This window comes from Cololabis saira, chromosome 22, assembly GCF_033807715.1.
Source record: "Cololabis saira isolate AMF1-May2022 chromosome 22, fColSai1.1, whole genome shotgun sequence".
NCBI lineage: Eukaryota > Metazoa > Chordata > Actinopteri > Beloniformes > Belonidae > Cololabis > Cololabis saira.
Genome location: NC_084608.1, coordinates 15161470 through 15184436, shown reverse-complemented (window position 1 = coordinate 15184436; position 22967 = coordinate 15161470). Strand labels below are relative to the sequence as shown.

The 22967-nt window shown below is 41.2% G+C and overlaps 1 protein-coding gene across 3 annotated transcripts in view; it reads right to left on the bottom strand.

The window, feature by feature from the left end:
- Nucleotides 1-5358: 5358 nt before the first annotated feature.
- mtrr (5-methyltetrahydrofolate-homocysteine methyltransferase reductase) overlaps nt 5359-22967 on the bottom strand; it is a 35646-nt gene continuing 18037 nt past the window's right edge. For all 3 annotated transcript variants that reach the window (XM_061713443.1, XM_061713442.1, XM_061713444.1), the window contains exons 13-15: nt 13866-13958; nt 9483-9677; nt 5359-7808 (exon numbers count right to left, since the gene is read on the bottom strand). In XM_061713443.1, coding sequence (XP_061569427.1) covers nt 7664-7808; nt 9483-9677; nt 13866-13958 — 433 coding nt within the window. In that variant the 3' untranslated portion in view covers nt 5359-7663. The remainder of the gene's footprint in view (nt 7809-9482; nt 9678-13865; nt 13959-22967) is intronic.

Genomic DNA, 22967 nt, shown 5'->3' with positions numbered 1-22967 from the left:
TTTTTCAATAAAACAGTAATTACAGAGTAAAATCCCAGTTGTCCCATTTCATGCACATGTGGCACCACTTTGAGGGATGGTGATTGATTACACAGTCGCTAATTCTTAAATACTTTCTTAACGCTGTTTTTGCTGCCTTGGGGACTATATATCACTTCTTTTCAACACAATGAGGTTGATGATGTAGAAACCTGTTACATAGATCTTGGACAAGAAACTTGTTTGTTTTGTTGTTGTTTTTTTTTAATTTACAAAACTGTGTATCCACTCACGGGCCCTCACTGCTTCATCAGGTGTACCAGGATTACCTAATAAAGCAGGCAGAGAGAAAACATCCGCAGGAGTCCAATCACTCCAGGGCTGATATGATGTTGTAACTCAACCACCTCCCATTTCACAGAAAACTCAGTCATAAATTAAGGGTCAGAGGCCTGAAACACTTCACCTACTGCTCACCTGCGTAGTTTAATTGAACATCTTTACTGACCTTTATTTATTCTCCCCTCTCTCCTCCGATGAAGATTGTTTATGTATCTCTCTCTCAGCCCTTGCTTTCTTTATGCTTTACTCAATTTCCAAGGTTTAGCATTCGGCCTCTCTCTCCCTCGCTCTCTTTATGAAGTCTACTTCTCTCTGACTCCCTTTGTTTGTGCCTTTCAGAGCAGGGTGCAGAGAGTACAGCTGGACATTAATCTGCCGCTGATGATCCCCACTCGCCAGACAGCTCATGGCTGCTTATCGGGCATTGGGAAAGATTAGGACCGTCACTGATGCCACAGAGCAGTTTTAGCAAGAGGCCAAGAAAAAAGACGAGATGCATCAATAAGCAATAGAAGCCTATTTACTTTGCAAACAAAAGCTGAAATGTCAATATTTTCAGCTCATAGTACAATAATACCTTTAATAAATCCTTCGAAAAAGATCTATAAAACCACACTGCAAACCTTTGCTTTTTCTTTTTGTGAGTCCGTAAGTTATTTTTGTCATTTTATTTTCATCTGTGGGATTGCTGTTGTGTCAGTGTGAGCAGTGACCCCTACATTTGCTTTTGTTTCCTAGCAGACAGTATCAGACCAATAATCAGTTATGCCCAGAAGTTCTTGAATAGTAACAGCGTATTTGTGGCTTTGCCTTTTTTTTCTTTTGTCACAATGGATTTGAAATAATGAAGTTGTGATCAAATTGTAGACTTTCAACTATGCTTCATAAAATGTGGGTACATACTGTACTATTTAGGAATAACAGCCATTTTACACAAAGTATTTCTATTTTTATGAGCTCAAATGTATTTGGACAGTTATATGGCCAGGTGTGGTCAATTGTCTCACTACTTCAAGCCAAATGAAGCAGATAAAAAGCTCTACAGTTGATTTCAGCTATTGAGTTGGTATTTGGTAGCTGATAATTGGAGCTACCAATGTGAAGTACAAGGAGATCTTGGTGCAAGAAGGCCAAAAAAGAAGAAGTAAATCATTAAAACAGAGCAAAAATTCTAAGTGAGGTCTGGTCAAACCAGTAGCTGAGTAGCTGGTACGTTCTTAAAAAGAAAGACAAGCACGAGTGATCTCAAGAACATCAAAAAGTCTGGAAGACTATGAAATACAAATAAAATGGATGATCACAAAATCCTTTCCTTGGCGAAGACATACCCCTTCATAAGAAGTCAAGAACACTCTGGAGAAGGTTGTCAAAATCTACAGTCAATGTAAAGAGGGTTTACAACATGATACAAACCACTGATGGTTAGAAAAAAGTGTCTGAAAGAAGGAAATCATGGATATAAGTGAGTTTCCTCTCCAGGGTGTCCGGCTCTCCCTTAGAGACTGAGTGAGAAGCTTAGTCAGCCAGGAGGAGCGTTGAGAACCGCTGAGAACCGCTGCTCCGGCCAGATGAGGCGGTTCAGGCATCTGGTTAGGACGCCCCCCCGGTGAGGAGACGGGGAGACCCTGGACACGCTGGAGAGATTATTTCAGCTGGCCTGGGAATGCCTTGCAGGAGGAAGTGGCCGGGAAGAGGAGAATTCCGGGTATCCCTACTGTCCCTGCAACCCCTCCCCAGGTAAGCGGTAGAAGATGGACGGAGCATTGAAGAAATCAAAATAATAAAATAAATCTCCCATATTCATTCTAAATAATGATTTTTTTGTTTAAAAGAAAGAGGCAAAACCGTGTAATATGTCATATGTTGTTCATATGAGGTTGTATTTACCTAATTTTCAGAACTGGTAACAAGCAAGATTTCTTTTATTCAAGTCATAATATGTAAAAAGCTTAGCATTAACAGAAGGCATACAGTACTTTTCTGTTTCACACAACTGTAGTTTCGTCATGTCCACTTTTAGATATCTTCAGAATAGGATGAGTTGGCCGAGACTGACGTATCCCATGCGTCAAGCAGTGGCAAATGTCAAGAGCTGATAGTTTATCCTTCCGTCCGCCTTTTCTTCCACTTTCCATCCATCTCTGTTTTTGCTGAACAGCCTCATCTCAGCACTTAACCTCCAATTTGCATAAGTCATTATGGTTGTCAAGATTGAGGGGGCTATAAATTCTGCTAAGTGTTCATCCGTCGCTGGAAGTTTAAAAATGCCCAACCATTTTTTTACATTTCTTTTGACAAATGGAGACCGAAAGCGCGCCCATTGCTGAAACATCGTTAATACATTTGATGAGGTAAGCAGTTTCGACTTAATTAATACAGACGTACAGAACCCGACTGCAGCGGAAAATCTTTCAGCGGCCACGTGCAGGCATCCGTCATAATATATGGAAGAAATACTTTTTGCATTTTCTTGCTCTCATTGTTCAGCTGAATCCACTGGAAATGTTTCATGAACCCGAAGGGATGCTCGCTGAACACCTTCTCCTCCCGTCAGCATCAATTACAGCACGTGTTTGTTCCGACAAACAGGACGCAGGGATGTCTCTCCTGCCCCACCAATAAACGGAGACATTAGTATCCTGCCATGAAAACAGAAAACCCAGCTGAAGGGCTGCAATCTTTTTTGGGAAATGCATGTTTTTCTTGTTTTTTTTGTTTTCTTTTATCCTGCAGCAATCCTTAACAGATGTTGAGGTTAAAGTGTTTGTGCAGGAGCTGGGACACCAGAGAGCCGTCTGGTCTGACTGTGGCACTCATCTGTCTAGCTGCTTGTGCAGAACTGTCATCGATGTCGCATCAAAGAAGCTGAAGTGACATTCCCGGGTCATTGACGGCAAATGGAGGAGCAGTCGAGACAGGGGTGGAAACGTTTCTTTTTAGTGATAAAAAAACACGGCTGAGGAGGAGCTGACAAACCTTCAAGATGAGGGTTTCTTCTGCTTGAGCGTATACACCAGCCGTGGTTTATACTTTCGTTTTTTGCAGTCTAAGTACAGGCTCTGCAAAGCCGAAGCCACCAAAGTTTTGTCATGAGGGACAAAACTTGGTTTCAACTCGCTGTTTGTCCTTAAAACCAGCACTTTTGTTAGAGCTGCACTCATTACCTTCAGCACATTATCCACAGACCTATGCCAAATGGATTGGACACACTGTCACTTGCCTAATTAGGGCACCATCCCTGCAGAGCTCAAGGAGGAAAAATAGAGATTCGTGTTATCTCCTTATCCTCACTAGTTGTACTTTCTGCTCCAAGAAGCCAAATGCTTTACAGGGCGATTTTTTTTTTCTCTCTCTCTCTCTAATTCTCCAAGCTCATTGGCAAAAAGTGCATCTCCCAACTTGCTCTCTCTACACTTCCATAATAACAGTCATTATCTTCGGCACACATCTTTCTGCTTCATTTAAGCCATTCTTAACGGGGGGGCATCTATCACAGAGGTGCTACGATTCTGCGGTCGCGCTGACCTCCAGAGGCTCTGATTTATTCCCCACCGCGTCCACAACTCTACCTTTCACTCTCGCGGCGGGACCGAAACTGCCACACTGAGGCTTTTTAATTATGAGGACTTAATTTAAAACTTCATCAGTTCAAGGCAGTCCCCTGGACAGGGTGACACCAGCAGCCAGCGGGCTCTTGTTCCTCTTTACGGTCATTTTTTAAAAATCAAGATGAGCACTCGTTATCAGGGCTGGTAAATAAGGGCATTACAGCTCAAAGGTTCTTCATGCTTCTTAACTTTATCATCATGGGTTTTGTCACCTGCTTTACTAATTGCTGCACCAACAAATTGAAGACTCGAATCATGTGCATGATGAATCGCCGCTGCTGTTCTGTAAATCCAGCATCATTATTTTCATTTTGTACTCCTCTGCTCCTGTGACTAGAGGAAGCGACAGGACCCTGAAATGAGGTGGTGAGATGGTGCAGGGAGCTGCGCGTGGACAAATACAAGGACACCTCTACCATTGACAACACTGTATTGAACCAATTATCCACTACCAGGCACCGTTCCCTGCAAAAACCCAGTGTTTTGTTTACTCGGCTCAAAAACACAGTAAATACTGTCATCTGTGGCTCTGGAAGCAGAAAGAGTAAACATGTTTTTTGTTGGGTTTTTTCCTCCTCCATACAAGAGGACAAATAAAAAGACATGTTGGAAGATTTAATTCTAACAAAAGCTCTTTCTGGAGCTGCACTCGGAAAATCTTTCACAAAACCCCCTCACTTAGCAGCGTGCCATCATCTCCTGACCAAAGTCACCTTGAAGAATTGAATTATCTCTAAACTTGAACAAAACAATCACTCCCAATAAATCAGAGTTCACCATTCTCCAAATAATTCCCACCGACTTTGGAATATGCCGAGAAAGCTTTCGGTCAACTCTCCCTGAGAGCTCTTCCTGGCCCACACACTTTAAAGGGGACCTATTATGTCATCTAATACCTATTTTAAACAGGCCTTGAATGTCTTAAAAACAAGCTTTTGATTGTTTTTGCTAAATAAATTAGAAATTCCGCCTCTGAGCCATGTCTTTATCTTCCCATTCTCTAACATCATTATCTATGTGGGATTCTGAGTGGGCGGGGCTATGATAATGAGGCTCTGTGCTGATTGGCTGCCTGAATGACGCAATACACCGTTACGAAAAAATGGCGGAAGCTCCGGCCGGCGGAGTTAGTTGTGGGCGTGGTTTCACGCATCGGAGGCCAACTTATGTAAATCGCTCCGTCGTTACGTAACGAAAGGGAGTAGAATCTGAACGGCTCGTAGAAGCCACATCATACTGGACGGCTCATCCGGGCGGCTGTACAGACACTGCAGAATTTGGTTGCTTTCCTCCTTCTCTGAGTTGGCAGGCTGAGGGGAGACCACTTTATATATGTTAAAGCAAGAAAATATGTGTTTTTCATAATAGGCCCCCTTTAACTTACGCAGGATAAAGACAGACTCCACAAAAGCAAGACTTCAAATGTCTTTTAATTCCTCATCACACAAAGCACACATTTGTTTGGTTTAATTACAATTTGAGAGATTGCACTGCAGCTTTTCGGCAGTGCTTCTTGTTTCCGTACTGTGGGTGCACAAAGTCAGAGAGGTAAATTGTTTATGGTAGGCCTGCTTGCTCATTATCCCAAGGATTTTTAACTGTTGGAAATCTATCACAGGAAAGGGTTGAAACATGTTACATTACTGATTTTAAAGGCTGCATGGCTTACAGAAAAAGTGGCAGACATAAAGTTTTCTGTCCATTTTAAAAGATGTTGAAAAACACAGATTAGAGCTTTATTTGTCGCTGAGCCAGCGTCCCAGCACAGTGAAACACAGTGGCATCACACTGTGAACCTCCAAGAATTCTAGATAATCATTGAGTTTGCATGATATTACAAGAAAACTGAATTATTGAGTTTGTTTAACAGAAACAGCATCTTTAAAATGAATTTATCAGTATGTTTGTCTTACAGAAATTGTACAGTAGCAAAGTGAATATGACCTGAGGTAAGATAGTTAGGAACCGAGAAGCTTTTCTTAAAACCAGCATTTCCAGGCTTTGATCCATAAATAAAAGAAGGTGGTTAAAAAGTATCATTTCAAAAAAAAAAAAAAAGGTGGGGGCACACACAAAAGAAAAACTAAATAGAAGCCTTAAATTATGTAAATCTGTCCAACAGCTCGGCTTGGTATCAACTGGCTTCCAGCTAATATTTTCATCAACAAAAACTAACAAAGAAGCTTAATGAGAATATAACACCTGTTGTAGGAGACACACACGCTTCAATAAACATCTCATCTCATCTCAGCTCATCTCCTGGGACAAGGACAGTTGTCTGATAAAAAGTTCAGCTTCAACAGGTACACTGCAAAACAGCACAGCTGGAATAACCCTAACATCCCTAAATCTAGTTGTATTGTTCTTCGAGCAGAAATATCACTGCAAGTCAGGGGGGAGACATTTTCTTGACTAGCTAAATGTTTTCTTGAAAAAAGGGTTTTATTTTTCAACTTTTTCAACTGTACCTTGCCTTAGCTGTACCTATAAATGTACCGACTGAAACGTCTTTGTTGTAATTCAGGCTTTTTCTTATTCACATCACCATGAAGTAGTTTCTCATAATCTTTGTTTGACACGGCTAAAATAAAGAAGGAGCAGCTGCTCTGCACCCCGCCATACATGAGCCATCAGCTGACCAATCATGAGGTGTCTTAAAGGAATCCAACCTAAAACCAAGCTTTTAAAAAGGCAGAAAATGAGAGGTGCTGCAACAATGTACAGAATGAGAACGATTTAAGCATAAAAACCTGCTCCCATGGGGCTTAAAATAACATCATGAAACTCTGAATGAACACTGAACGGCATAAAAAAATGAATATCCACCGCTTTCTTGGTAAAAATATGATAAGAAGTTGAACAAGGTAACATTTTGGAATGGAGACACTTTTTAAGCTGTTACTTATATTCTCTAGATTTGAGTCTGCATCAGTCCCATTATTTAAGCTTTAGTTGACTGATCAATTGTTAAAGTACAGAGTGTTCGGGGGTTGGAGCCTATCCCAGCTGATGTTAGATGAAAGTCCATCACAGTGACACATTGAGGATCTATTCCCGGACAAAGTAATAGTCTTCTATATTAACAAGTGTAGGAAATTACAAATGTTATGTAGTAACATATCATGGAAATGTCTGAAAATCATTCTTAATATTTTGGCTGGTAGTTTTTAAAGGTCTGTCAATAACCTAAAAAAACAAAAAAATGAAGGTAAAGTCTGGTGCATTTACAGAGGTGGTTTGACGCATTTTCGAAAAACAAACACAATTTAAGGAAACATTATTCATTTCCTCCGTGTGGCAATAAATCATTTCCTGCTTGTATCCCGTTTATGAGCTGCAAAACGATGTGGCGTTTCCATCTCGGTTGGAGCACTACTCCATTCTAACTCTCAAAGTCACTCCATCAAGGCCGACAAGTAAAAGCTTTTCCTAACACGGGACAAACGAGAGAGTTCTGTCAACACTAAAAGCCTTTTCGCACTGCAGGAACAATCTTCAGCTCGGGTGGCCTGACCAAGGTCATAACTGTTGTAGGTGTAGTGAACCGTCAGCCGCAGGTCAGCCCGGGTCATTCCATCTGACAACACTGAAGGTGTAAACTACCTCCAGGCTTCTACAAACTTAAAGGCTGTGAAGGTTACAGCTGAGCAGACTGACTTTTGTTGGCGTTTTTTTTTTTGAATTTGTAAAAGTCCAGCAGATGACGCAAAAGGGCCTCGTCTCATCACCTGCTGTCACCCCCAGACATCCTGTACGTAGCGTTTCTCTTCTCTAAGCCCTGCCAGCTTCTTCATGGCCTCCAGCTGATCCACCTGAAGCTCGGCTTTAATCATCTCCACGAGGGTGTCATTCACGTCTTTGGCCATGTTCTTAGCATCTCTGGGGAACAGAAATACAGATGTGTCAGGAAAACAACAATTTCATGAGTAATAATAATGACAACAACAATAATCCTTTACATGCACTGTGGTGAGCCAACAGTTTATCCAACAAAATATAACAAATTGTGCCGGCAGTCCTGGTCCGTACCCTCCAAGAAGACGGCAGAAATCTCGGTCTTGCTGTTGCAGCATATGGCTAGATATTCATCATCAAACAGCAATATTTTCTGTTTGAGAAACTTGCCTCGCTGTCGATGTTTCAAATATAATTCACTCAAAAAAGGTGAGGACAGCAGCCCAATGCTGAGAAAACACTATAAAAAGTCTGGGATCGGTACGACAGTAGATTTACGATGTTGACAGGATTTGGCAAGATTTATATCCATGAGTGTTTGTTGTCTTTGTAGTGACAGAGACGGTGTGTTGCAGTATGGAAAAGGATAAGCGGGGTATGAAAGAGCTCTTAACAGATCACAATGCTGCATCACACTGAAGGCAACAGTAAACAGTCGCCAAAACAATAATAATTTCCATCTCACATCGCATAAAAGGAATGTATGCTATAAAAAAAATAACTTTCTGACTTACTACAACAAAACTCAATCATTATATTTCATTAAAGAATATGAAAAGGGTCATGATGAAAGTTGGAAGCACACTCTTTAGTAAGATAAGACAAGAGTAATCTTATTCTGCTGGGGTTCAGCCCATCTGGTGTGACTTGGGCAGGACTACCTCAGCATTTGTAGACAGTAAAGCACGGAGATGGGAGAGTGATGATATGGAGCCACATGGTTGTAAAAGGTTTGTTGGAAATGCCATTTATAGATGACTTTGGCGTCATCTATAAATGCCTAATAAATGCCTGTGTTTATACTGAAATATCAGCGACAAGTAGGCTCTAACTCTAAAAGGTCAGTGATTAGCTTCTGGCTCAGAAGTTTGTTGATAACCTTTGAGGGTATTTTAAAGTGAAATTAGAGCAACACAGCCCTTCGAGCAAATAGTAGCTGAAAAATAATTGCCTCTGAGAATGGCAGATCAACCTTGCCAGTTATTTGTTCAGCAAGAACTGAATCTGATTGTCGAAAACAGGAAAAGTATTGAAAAATAAAAAGGTTTGAGTCTCATTAGTAAAAGATGTAATGAGTCTTTTTTAATTAAGCTCTCACGATGAGCCAGTATTTTTAATGTAATAGCTCTTAAATCGTTTTATACCACTGCCAATAATCTACTTTTAAACATTAAACTATTTGACTTAATGAAAACTTCCTATTTTGAATCGTCTTCCACATGCATGTACACACTCCTCTTTAACACTTTGGTTAATCTGTTGGTTTCACCTGTAAAGCTGATTTATCTCATTAGAACTCATGATTAATCTATATTTAGATACAGTTGGAAATCTGTATTGACGTACCAGTCAATTCCACGCTCTGGAGACTCAAGACGATTAGCCAAAAGTAGAGCATGGTTGTAAAGAGAACATGAGACAGAAAAAACCCAGCTGAGACTAAAATGCTCTGCAGCCAACTCTCACTCACAGTACATGCTGACAAACTGATGCAAGACCAGCAACAACATGGCAGCAATCCTAGGTAGAGACCGGGAAAGAGTAGAAAGAAACCACTCAGAGTAAAGTAAAGTTAGTAAAAATCAGTGTCAGTCTCACCCGCAGACGTAGAGATAGCCGTTCTGTCTGAGCAGGACGTCAGTGACCTGTTGGCTCCAACGCAGCAGATTGTGCTGGACGTATCTGGGGGCGGCCGCTGAGCCGACGGCCTCCTCGTCCCCCCTGACATCTCTGGAGAAGCACACTTTGAGGTGGCTCAGGGTGCCACTAGACACAAAGCCTTCCAGCTCCTCCCTGGGACAAAATGGAAATGAAATTATTCCAGAGATATCGGACAGACGGCTCCTCGTTTGTGAGACTTAACAACAAAAGAAACGTCCTAAAGCTAGAGTCCCAGTTGTGCAAAGAGAGATGGTGTGATAATGAGGATGACAGCATATGCCCATGGTTTCATTACACAAAAACCATACAAAGAAGTTTGCATTTGGAAATAAAAAGATGAATGTAGAAACACATTCTACCATAGAATAATGGTTGGTCATCCTTCTGCATTCAATGCTCCCTTAAGGTGTTTAACAATAGCTTCACCTGCTTCACAAGACCTCTGCAAGCGTTCCTATAAATAACATCCGTCAAGCTCGCTGAAAAGTACACACATGGGCGAAAGGTCTGATAAAACCTGCTCCAGCCGACCGATTTATCTTGCTTAACAAGAGAAGCGCAAAAAAAAAAAAAGATAGACATTCCATAGGTAATGTCAAGTCACTGCTATGAGTATCTTTTTATTATCAATCCTCCCAGCATTCAATTGGGTGTAACCTTGCTCTCTGTAAGTGCTCTGCTTGCCAACTACTCCTTTTGCCTGAGTGTTTTTATAGGGCCGGAGGTAATATTGGAAGGGAAGGGAAGAGGACGGCGATGGTCAGGGAGTGAGGCTGGCTGTGGCTCTGAGCATCTTGTTTAAAGTTAAGCAATGCGAATAATCACTAGCTCACTCACGCAGACGCGGCCAAATACAAACAGCAAGCTGCAGCGCTGGGATCATGACTGAAGGCCTTCCTTTTTTGGGGTCAGGGGCGGGGGGGTCTATGCTTTGCAGTGATCTCAGAATTTAAAATAAATAAATAAATTTCAGGAAAAGAACTCAGACACTGCAGAGAATACTAAAAGGGAAAAGATGAGTCTTGTTCTCTTTATTCATCTATCACTGTGTTTACAATTTAATCTTTGATTTCAAGGCATCATTAAAAGATTTCTGCTCCTTTACACCAAGATGCGTGGCGATTATAAAGTTTGTATGAACGCAAGAGGAACGACTTGACTAACAAAAAAAAGGGGCATCTGAACACAAATGGCAGATTAATAACCGCATGAACGGAAACTTGTAGACGCCGAAGCACAGCTGACTTTTTTGACAGTTGGCATTTCAGCTTTCAAAGAGCAATAACGGCAGCCGCTTTCTTGGTGTGTTTAAACACCAACGCAGCCCGTGTCAGAATCCCGCACCTGAACATGAGCTCGGGAGGCTTTCAAGTCCTCGCCCCCCCCCGTACGGCATTAAATCACATGCTGCAGAGATGGTGAGAAGATAAGTGCAACGGCGAGAAGAGAGAAGGGAATGTTTGATCTGACAAGCAAGCATCAATGTCTCACGGGGATATTAAGTGCTGCGACTGATTGCGAGCCTTGCAAGCTTCGTTTGACTTTTGCATCCAGAACACGATCGGCAACATCCTGTCTCTATAATTGTAACCTCTTCTTCCAGCTTCAGCTGAACCTTCCTTGAAAGACTGTGGAGACGAGTACTTTTTCTACTGGCCAAGACAACGCCGAGACATGAAATTGCACTTACTTTAAGAGAAATCCTACAGAGATGTACGCGAACAGCTCATTCAACTGCCGACATGTTGTTCTCATTCTGCTAACCTATTTAAATGGAGTACACCTCTTCGTAGGTGGCTCATAAAACCCAGACTAATCACTTTGTTCAACGCAGTGGGGGTATTCATCAAAGAAGACCACACTGTGAACAAACACTGCCTACTACCTGGATGGGAGTTCATATTTAAATAAGGGATAGAAGAAACAGAGGGGAACAAACAACATCCTCTGTGATCTATTCTTGTGTGATTAAGGATGCTAATCCATTCGCACCATTTAATCCTGCAAAAGAACTCCATTTGTCCGCCGGGTTTGAGCACGTGCTGACGTTCTGATATTAATATAAGAGTTGACCAGTTAGTATGAAGTCAGGAAAAAGTAAACCCACAACAAACTTGACAGAGGAGGATGTCTACAGGGTGACATCAGTTTAAAGCAATTGAAGAGATGTGGACTCAACATTTTTCTTCTTTATAGTAGTTGATAATGCAAATTCTGACACATCTGACACTTTTGATTGTGGACCTTCAGATCCAGTTCAGAATGAAGCCTTCAGTCCAACTTCAATACATCTGAGTCCATTACCAAATGTTCAACCCATTTATGTTTTCCTTTCAACGGCGGCGGTAAAAGCTGTTGAAAAGTTGGTTGCTTGGTTACATGTGCTACAGACATGGAGAATCATTTGCATTTGTTTGGAGTCTGGCTTTGAGTCCAGCCGGCAAACTAAAATCCAATACAATCCATGCTTATACCTGCGTCTGGTCTGTGTTACCATTTTAGAAAAACTATTTTTACTCTATTACTGGCTAGCTGCTAACTTTATCTGGTGGCTCGGTAGTGGGCATTTAGTGCTTTTATTTTTTTTAAAAGCAACTCCTGGCTGCTGTTGGAGTAACCACAAAAAGGTGAACCAGAGGAATAAATGTGTGTAGACAAAAAGCAATGAGCAAAAAGAAGCTGAAATGCTACAAAAAGGTGAAAGAAACTGCAGTGTCGTGCTGGCTGTCAACTCCAAGTTTTCCACTAGAAGCAACTTTATATGGTTATTAAGGCTGGGAATCTTTACCTATCACACAATTAATCATATCTGCTATAACACTCGCATTGGAGAGCTGCAAATTAGCTCTCATTTAAATTAATAATGAAAAAAAAAGGTTACTGTGTGATAGATGTGTGCATTGATATCGTTATATACTGTAAGAGGTCTGACGTGTAGGTTAGGCATTACCATATCCTTAAAAATGTTACCTAAATAATACATCATCTGCTATAAGTTCGACATGGATGTTTAATTCCTCCTCTTCAGTTATAAACATTTACACTTCAAACTCAGTCTTCCTCAATGAGTTGAACTTTCTGCATGAAAGCAATGGCATACTAGGACTCTGCGTGTGTTATAAGATCAATAAAACCATCCCTTCTCAAGTCATCTGGCCGGCTGAGAGACTTGAGAGGAAACACGTGATGGATGTCTTATTTTTCTACTTAGCGAACCGCTATGGTAATTAGCAGCTGAGACCTGGGTGGTTTCCTAAGCTGGAGCTTCACTACTAATGAATACTGGATGTATCAAGTAGTATCCTGGACGAGAAAAACTACACAACCTGCAGATTGTAAAAACCACCAAAAATGATGCACTGTGTTTGGGAAAACTTCCACGATCGAGCTGACAAGTGTAACTTCCACAATTTATCCCATGATACAAGGGGCCGCTGGTGAAAGCTGTCATGTGCTTGGCTTCCAGTTAGGTGGTACCTCGATTGCTTTAATAGTGGAAAACTATGCAAAAACAACAATCAGCACATAGTAAATACTGAATAATGGATTGTTTACCCACTACTCAGTATGTGTATGGATCATCCAGCCATCAATCTACACACTCTCATTCAGGGTCACGGGTGTACGCTGAGGCCTATCCCTGCTCTCTTAAGATGAAAGGCACGTGTGCACTCTGGACAGGTCATCAGTCCATCACCACACACACACACACACACACACACACACACACACACACACACACACACACACACACACACACACACACACACACACACACACACACACACACACACACACACACACACACACACACACACACACACACACACACACACACACACACACACACACACACACACACACACACACACACACACACACACACACACACACACATTATGACAAATTGGCACTTAATCCATATTCTATGTGCTGTTTTGTGCCTCAATTTCCACATTACAAAAGACAATGGCTTTTTGCTATTTAAACCTATTATATTGCACAAAAGAGAGAGACGAGGCCTTGCTTCAACAGCCTCGCATGTCTCCTTTTTTCTGCATTTTACAGTATATTCTTGAACTGCTAAACCCTCAATATACAATTTCCACAGTGCTCAAGTATGGAAGAGAGGGAAACCCACCTCATGCATACTGATTGAGATGTTTTTTTTCTCCACTGATTTGTCACAGATTTCAAAACACAGAAAGTGCAGCAGGCTTGTGAAGAGACGGGGGATGGAGCTGACACACGGAGCAGTTTGGGTGAGAAACACAATTAACACGAATGATCACTGAACAAACAGAGAGGCCTCCAGCCTACCTGAACAGGTAGTCTCCGTCTCTGTGGCGACAACCAAAGAACAGCCAGGTCTCGCCACACACAGCCTCCGTGTTTTTCTTTCTCTCCGCCTCTCTGAAAGTCAAATAACGGATGTTTGCAGTTAATCAATACAAACAGACAGGCAGAGCAAATGAGGGAGAGGCAGTCCTTCCTTGCAGCAGAGGTTAAAGAAGCGTAGGGACATTATTAAGCTCCATCTGCAGTGACAGAGGCACACAGAGTGCCCCAGATTGCTTGAAGTATGCAAACAGAAGTGAGGAAATTATATGTATTAAAATTCACCCAAACAGAGTAGATCCCATTACAATAAAGAGCTGCTGAAAATGAGACGGGCTCAGTGAGCATGTGTGCATGTTACTCATACAATTTGTGTGTGTCCCAATGCAAAAACTGTTCCTACAAAGTGATTCTTCCAGCAGCTTTGGAGGTTGGCGAACCTCCCAGAATTCCTTGCAGGTGGTGATGCTTTGGTTATCTGTAGCACACACCTGCTGCAAAGGTGACGGCTCTCTCCAAGATAACAACAGCTGACCCCCAGCATCAGTTAGCTGATGGTCCACAAACACATCATCATCTATTCCTGTTGTGGAGGTGGGATTGGATGAAATTGAAGTGAACAACAGCAAAGAGGGTTTAAAGTCTCTGTGCTACACAGCTAGAACCTGCTCGTAAACGTGCACGTTCCCTTAAACTCCATTTAGTTCCATTTATCAAGTGAAGAACTTCTGTTGTTTTGTAACTTTAGAAAGAAAATTAAGAGCCCAAGTTTACTTTCTGATGCATTCTTTACTGCTTTTACGTACCTTCATATATAAATACTTTATTAAATTGGAAATTTTGTTTATATTATTTTTCTATTATGTACAAATGTATATATGAATATATATTGAGAGGATGAGCTAATACTGGTGAATATGTATATGTTGTTTGGGATTGTTCTTTTGGCAATACTGTTTACCAATCACTTTTGTGGTAATTGTCTGAAATAAATTAATTCATTCATTTTGAATTGTCTTGCACATAAAATGTGCTAATCAAATAAACTTGCCTTGTACATGAACTATAGGCTGCAAGCTTCAGTTGTTGGACGACAGCTAGTTGTCTTGTGTGTCCACCTGAAAGTTTGTTGCTTAAGAAGGTGAATTTGATAAGAAAAACAAAAATCTGTGGCCTTGTAACAGACTCTGCAAGTGCATTATTATCTACATTGCACCAAAATAATGTCTAAATAATACATCAACACATTTTGGAGTGTGGGTTGGGCCCACAATGACTGAAAACGCAGTAGAGCAACAAATAAAAAAAGATTGCTTGCATACGAGAACAGCTATTAAGATTCGGATAACAACTCAGAGCTTTGACAGGATGATAAAACATACTAGACGGCTAGATCTTTGACATGGAAGAAAGCACGAATTGTGATATTCATTTAGACAAATGCAAACATCGAAACAATGTGTAGCAGCAAACATATTTGTCTCACTTAGACCATCTCAAAGTTTTATTATGAAGTGTTGCTACAAGGCTGTCAAGACCTTCAATCCGCTCACAAGTAAATATGAGACAGGATCAATCTTTTTCTGCTCTCAAATGAGAAAAAGATGCCAATCCATGGGATCAAATCATTTTCTAAAATAAGTGTTGCCATCAACTGCTTCTTAAATAAGAGTATTTTATGTGACTTTAATGTCATTACAAGCCGATTACCTTCAGATCACGTCGTGCTTTGAACATGTTTTCATATCTCCTGATATTTCTTTAACTAAATAATTAACCGATTCATCACATTTTTTAAACAACAGCGGCTCTAAATCAATTTTTAGTTGAAGCTCTAAACAAATTAGCCATAGGGAGAAGCAAAATCAATGCAAAAGTTTGACTAAAGACCAAAACAAATACTTTTATGAACTTACTTTCATTAATGAAATGCAGAGTTAAACACTTGCATTCGTTTGAACTTGATGTTTGTTCATGAGGATCTATAGCTAAACAGTCCAGCGGACTTGATCTACACCCTCAGATCCCATCTATTAGCATCCTGAAGGAGATTCTTCTGATCTGAAAACAGCCTCAAGTAAACTCATTTTAGTGTTCTCGTCTCCCTCCTTGCGCCGCCTGCCCTAAAGGGATCAATACCAATAAGAAAAACCTGGGTTCCATTCTGAGTAGACCACACTGGCTCCTTTCCCTGAATACAAATCACGACGCGTCGGATGCCTGTGCTACACCAGCTTGCCATACAATCCCACACGGAAAAGCAGCATCTACAGCGCGCTCCATTAGAAGTCTAAATCAGAAGATGTTGTCTTTTAGCACCATTTAGGTGATCAGCAGGAGGGGAAACTGGAAAGGCTAAGACTTGATGTACATCCCAATTATCTACAGTCTTAATACACAGGAGGGGGTGGGCTTATTTTAATCTCTTGGTACCACCAAGCGAGCATCTGCCCTTTAAAGACTCTCCTTCCACTTGTTACCAGTGCTGTAAAGTCATACAAAGTACTTTTGAAAACAGCTATCGATTAACAGTGGGGGTGGAAGAGAGAGCAGTATAATGATCCAAGGGTCCCTGTGCTGCTTTGTTGCAAACAGAACCCGTCTCGGGCCTCGAGACAGATGCGGCGTCATGTTGACAAACTGGTGATTGTTATTCCCCGTCAGAATGCCGTGTCAGCGGGCGACGCTTTGTTTGGAATCTCAAGTTAGTTTCTGCACAATGCTGGGCACCGTGACAGGTTCATATAATCCTCCAGCACAATACGCAGCTGGCAGGGGAAGAGGATGAGGAACGTGAGAGGGGGAGAGGGGACAATCGAGCTGATGAATCGATTCACGTGAATTTATACTTTAACAGTAAAGAGCTTCTTGAAATAAGAAAAAAAAAGGGTCAATAAAAGACGTTTTCAAAATAATAAGCGCTGTAGTTTCAAGGAAATATTTGTAGAAAGCCGTGTGCAAAGCCATCCACAATCAACTGATGTCTGGGGGCGCTTCTTTAATAAAAACCACTACATGTGTATAGCGGTCTTAGATTTAACACAGCAATATTTGGGCTTAGAAGTCAGAGGGATACGTTTGCGTCACTGCGGTACTGGAACCTCACTCTGAATAGGGGTTTCATCTTCAAGATGTGTGACCAGGTCAGTCCCAAAACATGTTCCATCTTCGGTGCTCGTCCATCCCAGAGGCAGTAAAAGCATCTCGCCCCAGAAGAGCACTTTTCTCTCCCATCCCCTCTGCGACAGATAACACAACACTGCCATGACTTGAGCCAGAACTGCGACAGCCCTCACAGCAACCCTGCTGCCACAAACACAGCAGACATCCCAGCGATTTAGAGACAATTGGAGTTGACTGGGGCGCAACCTCATTTACACAAAGCCACCCAAGAGTCAGACACGTCAGTCTGACTTTCAGAAGAAGAAGAAGAAAGAAAAAAAAAAAGGCTTACTCTGCTCTCTGACAAGGCATGGTTAAACATCTGACAGGTCATCTTCAAGTAATCTTGATTTATCCATCAATTCACAAGCTCAAAAAATATGACAAAACTGTCAAATACTTCTTCAAATGGTGCGACTCTTCAAGCAGAGCCTTGCAGTGATGGTTTAACTGGCTGGAGGAAACTACGACCTCCTTAGCTAACAGTCAATATCCTCACACCACCTCTCCTGCAATTACAAGCACTGATTTACAACAATAACATGGTCACCACTTTCTGGACTTTTTTACTTTCAAATCAATAACGTCCCATGTGCTGCTTTGAATCTTGGCTCTTTATTACAGAAGTCATAAACGGGTGCATTGGAGAAGGCCTGATTTATTTCTAGTGACATGAGACTATATGATAAGGAAGAAAAAAAAAAAAAAGAGAAATCCCAGACGGACGTGATCAGGATGCCCGCTGCTAGACTTATTATACTTTACACGATGTGGACGTTTATCAGCGTTGAGCAGGGTCTCATTCAATTGGCTCTGCAGATTACTCAAGAAAATACATAAGATAATGTGCGCTTAACATCACTTCGGCACTGTAAATATTCATTACAGGAGCTGCAATTTTAGCAGGAATCATCTGTGTCACACTTTAAGCCACTCTGCACACAACCTGATAATTGACACGAGCCTTTGTGCTACTGCTACTTTGAAACACGCCAGCGAAAGCTCAAGTACATTATTGCTTTTGCTCTTGACAGAGAGATTATCAAAATGGCTGATCTCAAAATACACCATTCCCTCAACATGAAGTGCACAGGTTTGGTCACAGCTATTAAAATTCCTCTCTCCTGCAAAATGTTAAGTGAGCAAAATATAGTAAGATGTAATGACAGTTTAAGATAACAATCACAGACTGAGGTAAGCTCATTAAAGCTACTCTAGAAAAGGTTGGGTGATACACATTTCAAAGTTCTATAAATACTCCTCCAGCCTTCTCACGACAATCACTTGCAACATGCTCGACTAAACAGCTCCCAAGCACTCTGAAAGTGAAAATAACAGATGGCCAGAAAGAAGAAGGGTACCAAAAAAAAGCAGAGTGTTTTCTGATATAATCTAAAGAGGTGTTTCCTGAATTTGTTGCTTTCTGGGAGAAGTGCTCACTCGATTGCTGTAAAGGCAAATCGAAAGCCCTGTTTAAGTGCTGAAGGAAACAGATGAGCAGTGCGTTGAATAGTAATGCACTGTTGCACAAATGTGACCTTCATGGAAGTGTCATCAGAAAATAAACATTCCCTGCAACTTTTTGACTAAAAAAATAAGCACTGAAATATTTCAGAAACAAGTATTGTGGACTGAAGAGGTTGAACTTTTTTTTACAAAAAAAAAAAACCTGCCAAGTTTCAAGAAAAGAATATCAATTCAACTGTAAAGTTCATGGATGCATTGATCACATTTTGCTCATGTGTTACAAGCAGCTTCACAGGGAACATTCTCCTGGTAGGGAGAGGAATATGTTCCATCTATTCGGCAAACAGATAACAGGCCGCCTGTGAGAGTTGAAGATGAAAAGAAGATGGCTTCTGAAACAAAAAAGGGCTGGGAAAAAGAATCTAAATCTACAAAACGCTACCTTAGACGTGCTTAAAAACATTAAAGAAGAAAGAAATTTGTGACATGGGCCTTGAAAGAACAGCGAGCAGAAGAAAACCCTCCAAACTCCTTCAAATAAAATCTGAAATGCTCTGAAAAAGGTAGGTGCTACAAAAGTGGTCTTTTGTACAATTTCTTTTATATTTGCAGAAGGAGACGTTTTAAAAAGTGCTGGCCATGCAGGGTGCCTAAATTCTTGCTTAGAGCCGTTTTCCTCTTTGAATTATTATAAAACTGTAAAAGATGAAAAAAAAGGTGACTTTGCTCAAAATGTGTCATATTTAACTTTACACTTTATTTTTCACACATTCCTCTTGTCACAGCATTTGTGACCAAGTCTAGTGTTAATCTTTATAATTTGCAAAATAATATTACGGTGGTGCTGTGGAAAGCAAAGTGCAACTATTTCAGTTCTATTAGGTTTTATTTATAGGCATATAATAAAAAGCCATCTTGTCTTTATCAGCTCAAATCAGTACATATAACTGCAAATAAAAAACACATGATGTGTTGAAGCATGTTATTTATCTGTTAAAAACTAACTCTAAATGCAAAAGTAGTGTGAAAAACTAGGAACACTCCATGATTCAATATCTCACAAAACTCAAGTTGACAATATTATCCTTCAACAGATTAATTATGATTCAAACTGACTCAACCCCCCCCCACACTGTCCAAGGGGATTTATTCTTCTCTTTAGACAATTAAAAGGTTCAACAATTGTTCAATATGTCATTTAACACATACATATTCAGTTTTAGACATGTTGGATGACTCTCTGGCATCCAACTTGCGTGGCTAATGTGCAACTGGACCAACCGAAACCCGAGCATATACAGTGTGTATATACCAGCAGTTTCAAGCTTTCGGCGTTCAAGTTACTAAAGACACATCCAGGTTGAGTCCAATCCAAAATGACACAGCTGCCAGCTTTTTATACACGAGTAAATGTCTTTTAAAAACACTTTTTAAGCATCTTGCTACAATGAATAGCAATTTCTATAGTGAAATCAATAAGATTTACATTAACTTACATATGGACTGTTTAAGTGCATCAGTAGCTACAGCTGCAGTTCTCTGCGGTAGCAGGGGGCGAGCAGCCTGCAAACGAAGACAACCCAAAATGAGTTTTAACTTTAGTTCACTAGTCAGGAAGCCCCCTGTTCACGGCCACACAGTTTCCCCTCTTCTGCTTCGCCCTCGAATATTAAATGAGCAGAAAATTATAGCACTCACTTCTCTGGGTGAATTCTTACCAAATGATGATTAGAGTTAGAAGTTGTCCCCGTCATATCCTTAATGGGTTGGTTTTTTTTAAACAGATGGAACTCTTAGTGGTGATGAAGAAGAAAAAAGAAAAAAAGAAACTAGCGGGCTGATTTATCAGCCCCAGCGGCCCGAGGGGCAGAGGCCGGCTGGACAGGCCTGATATCAAACCCTGTCACTGACTACTCACTGGTGCACGAGCCTTCCCCAGCTGAAGCCAAATTAGCATTTCTCCCCCACTGACGCTCCCTCTGGCTCAGGTAACATCGCTAACTGCATCAGAAACCAGGAGATTGAAGGTGGCACAGCTGTGTGCGTGTCCCATGGGAAACAACCAGGTAGAAGTCTGATTTTTCTACCTGTAATTTTTCAGTGCCATGTCTCATTTAGCGCCGAATTAATACAGCAGTCAGTGACCAGAAACATTACAGACTTGTAGCTTGATCTTTAGACTGCAGACATTGTACTGCTGCGTGAGGGAATTATCCCACCTTGCTGGGATCACTGTGAATCACAGCTGGGGAGTGGAACGGAGAGGGTATCACCAGTGCGTCTTTATAATACATCACTGTGTCACTGTGTGACTAGCAAAAGGCCCCAAGGCTCCCAGGTCCTGTGGCTGAAAGGCGACCAAATCACCAACCAAATCATCACCGTTTATGATAGATGGTATAAAATGTATGTGGTGGTGTGCCATGCTTGGTTTTTACCAAACACTGCACTGAGATTTAAATTTATCTTTATAATCTTTATTTGTCAGTATACATCTTACGAAACACACTCAAATGACTCCTCTGCTTTTAACCCATCACTAGTTATGGCGCTTTTCCACTAGTACCTACTCAGCCCCGACTCTTCGGGTGGGCGGCTTGAAGCGAAGCTGCTGTGACGTATTTGATTGTGTGATCTAAACAGAGAAGACAACAACACTAAAGATGTAGAACCTGGAGGAGATGATAGATGTGCTGCTGGGTCTGTGACTTGTGTTCGATATCAAGTTAAAAAATGAGAGTGAAAGAAGCTTCAAACGGCATCGCTTTTTTTTTTTGTTTGTTTGTGTCGGCGCTGATGAGAAATCAGCTGAGAGCCGCAAGCGGCTGAGAAGTGACAGAGCTCCTGGTGGATCTGGTCGTTCCTTATCAACCGTCTAGATCCCTTTTTAATTCTCTCCTCAGCACCAGGTTTATGAACATCTGCACCTCAGAGTTGGATCACCAAACAGACATTTGCGCTGCCATTGCCTGTTGAATAAAATCGCCGCGAGTCGCTCTTTCGCTGACTCCCGCTTCCTGATTCAAACGTCTGACGGCCCCGCTCCCCGACCAATCAGTGGCCTGTATGGTGATGACGTCAGATACAAGGCCGACTCAGCTGCTTAGAACCTCGGCAGAATAGGTACAGAAAAAGTATCTACTCGGCACGCCTCCACCCGCCTTGACCCGTAGTGGAGAAGCGCAAGACGGGGGCGTGGCGAGTAGAGGCGTGCTAAGTAGGTACTAGTGGAAAAGCGCCATTAGACTAGGAGCAGCGGGCTGCCTTTTTTCCAGCGCAGTTAGGGTTAAGGGCCTTGCTCAGGGGCCCAAAGTGATTCAGCTTGGTTGCCATCAGGGACTTGAGCCCGGGTCCTCCAGACCCAAGCCCACCTCTGTAACGACTAGGGGTGTAACGATACACTAATCTCACGATACGGTACGATACACGATACTGAGGTCACGATAACGATACGATACGATATTATATTATAGCAGTATTTTTTTAACAACCTTGAATGAGGAAGATATGACTGGAAAAAAATGTCTTTTATTTGAAAGACACAAAATACAAAACAATGCTGTGTGTTTGCCCTATTGTTACAGTTTGTAATGCTTTATAACTGTTTAAGTTTTAAAGAGAAAGCCAGGCCAACCATTTTCCACAAACTGAACTAAAAGTAAATGTCAGGTTTGCATTATGCATCTTCAGTTTCATACAATAAAAATATTTTGCCACAAACTGAATAGTTTCTCTCATGTATGATTTGACTTTTTTCTTTCTAATTTAACAACTAAAATTAAATAAATAAATAAAAGTAAATAAATACATACAATTTTACATCATAAAAAAGATTGATTCATGTTCACCATATAAGTGTAAGAGGAGATTTATTTTTGTTAAGAAGTTTATTTTGGTAATTCAGGGTTCATTATTTTATAAATATATTCTTTATATTCTGATGTAAATCAGGGACTATAATGACACTAGTCAGTTTATCTGTAGTTGTTAATATGTTTTAGATTGGGCGGAGTGATACAGCACTAGGTGCTGCGTTGATGTTCTGAAATCCTACGCTGTTGAGCGGACATTAAAGTACACTGGAACTCAGCAGAAGTTGTCCCCGTGTTTATCCTACTCACGACCCCAAAAAGGTTTAATTTAATAAGGTAAGGCTTAACTCTACACCAGCCTTACATTAGTAAAAGTTCAGAGCTCAAAACGGGACCACAAAAAGGGACTAGTTTCTTCTGAGCGGAGTAAGATTTTGGTCCGCGGGGCGAGATGCGGTCGCGGTCGCGGTCGGATGCGCGTTTCTAGTCAACACAATAGATTAATATTAATAACTCAATATCGCGATACACTTTGTCACCTCCACGACACGTATTGTGACGTTTTTGTATCGCGAGATTTCGTGGCACGATATATTGTTACACCCCTAGTAACGACTAGACTACCACTCCCCCATACAACTAA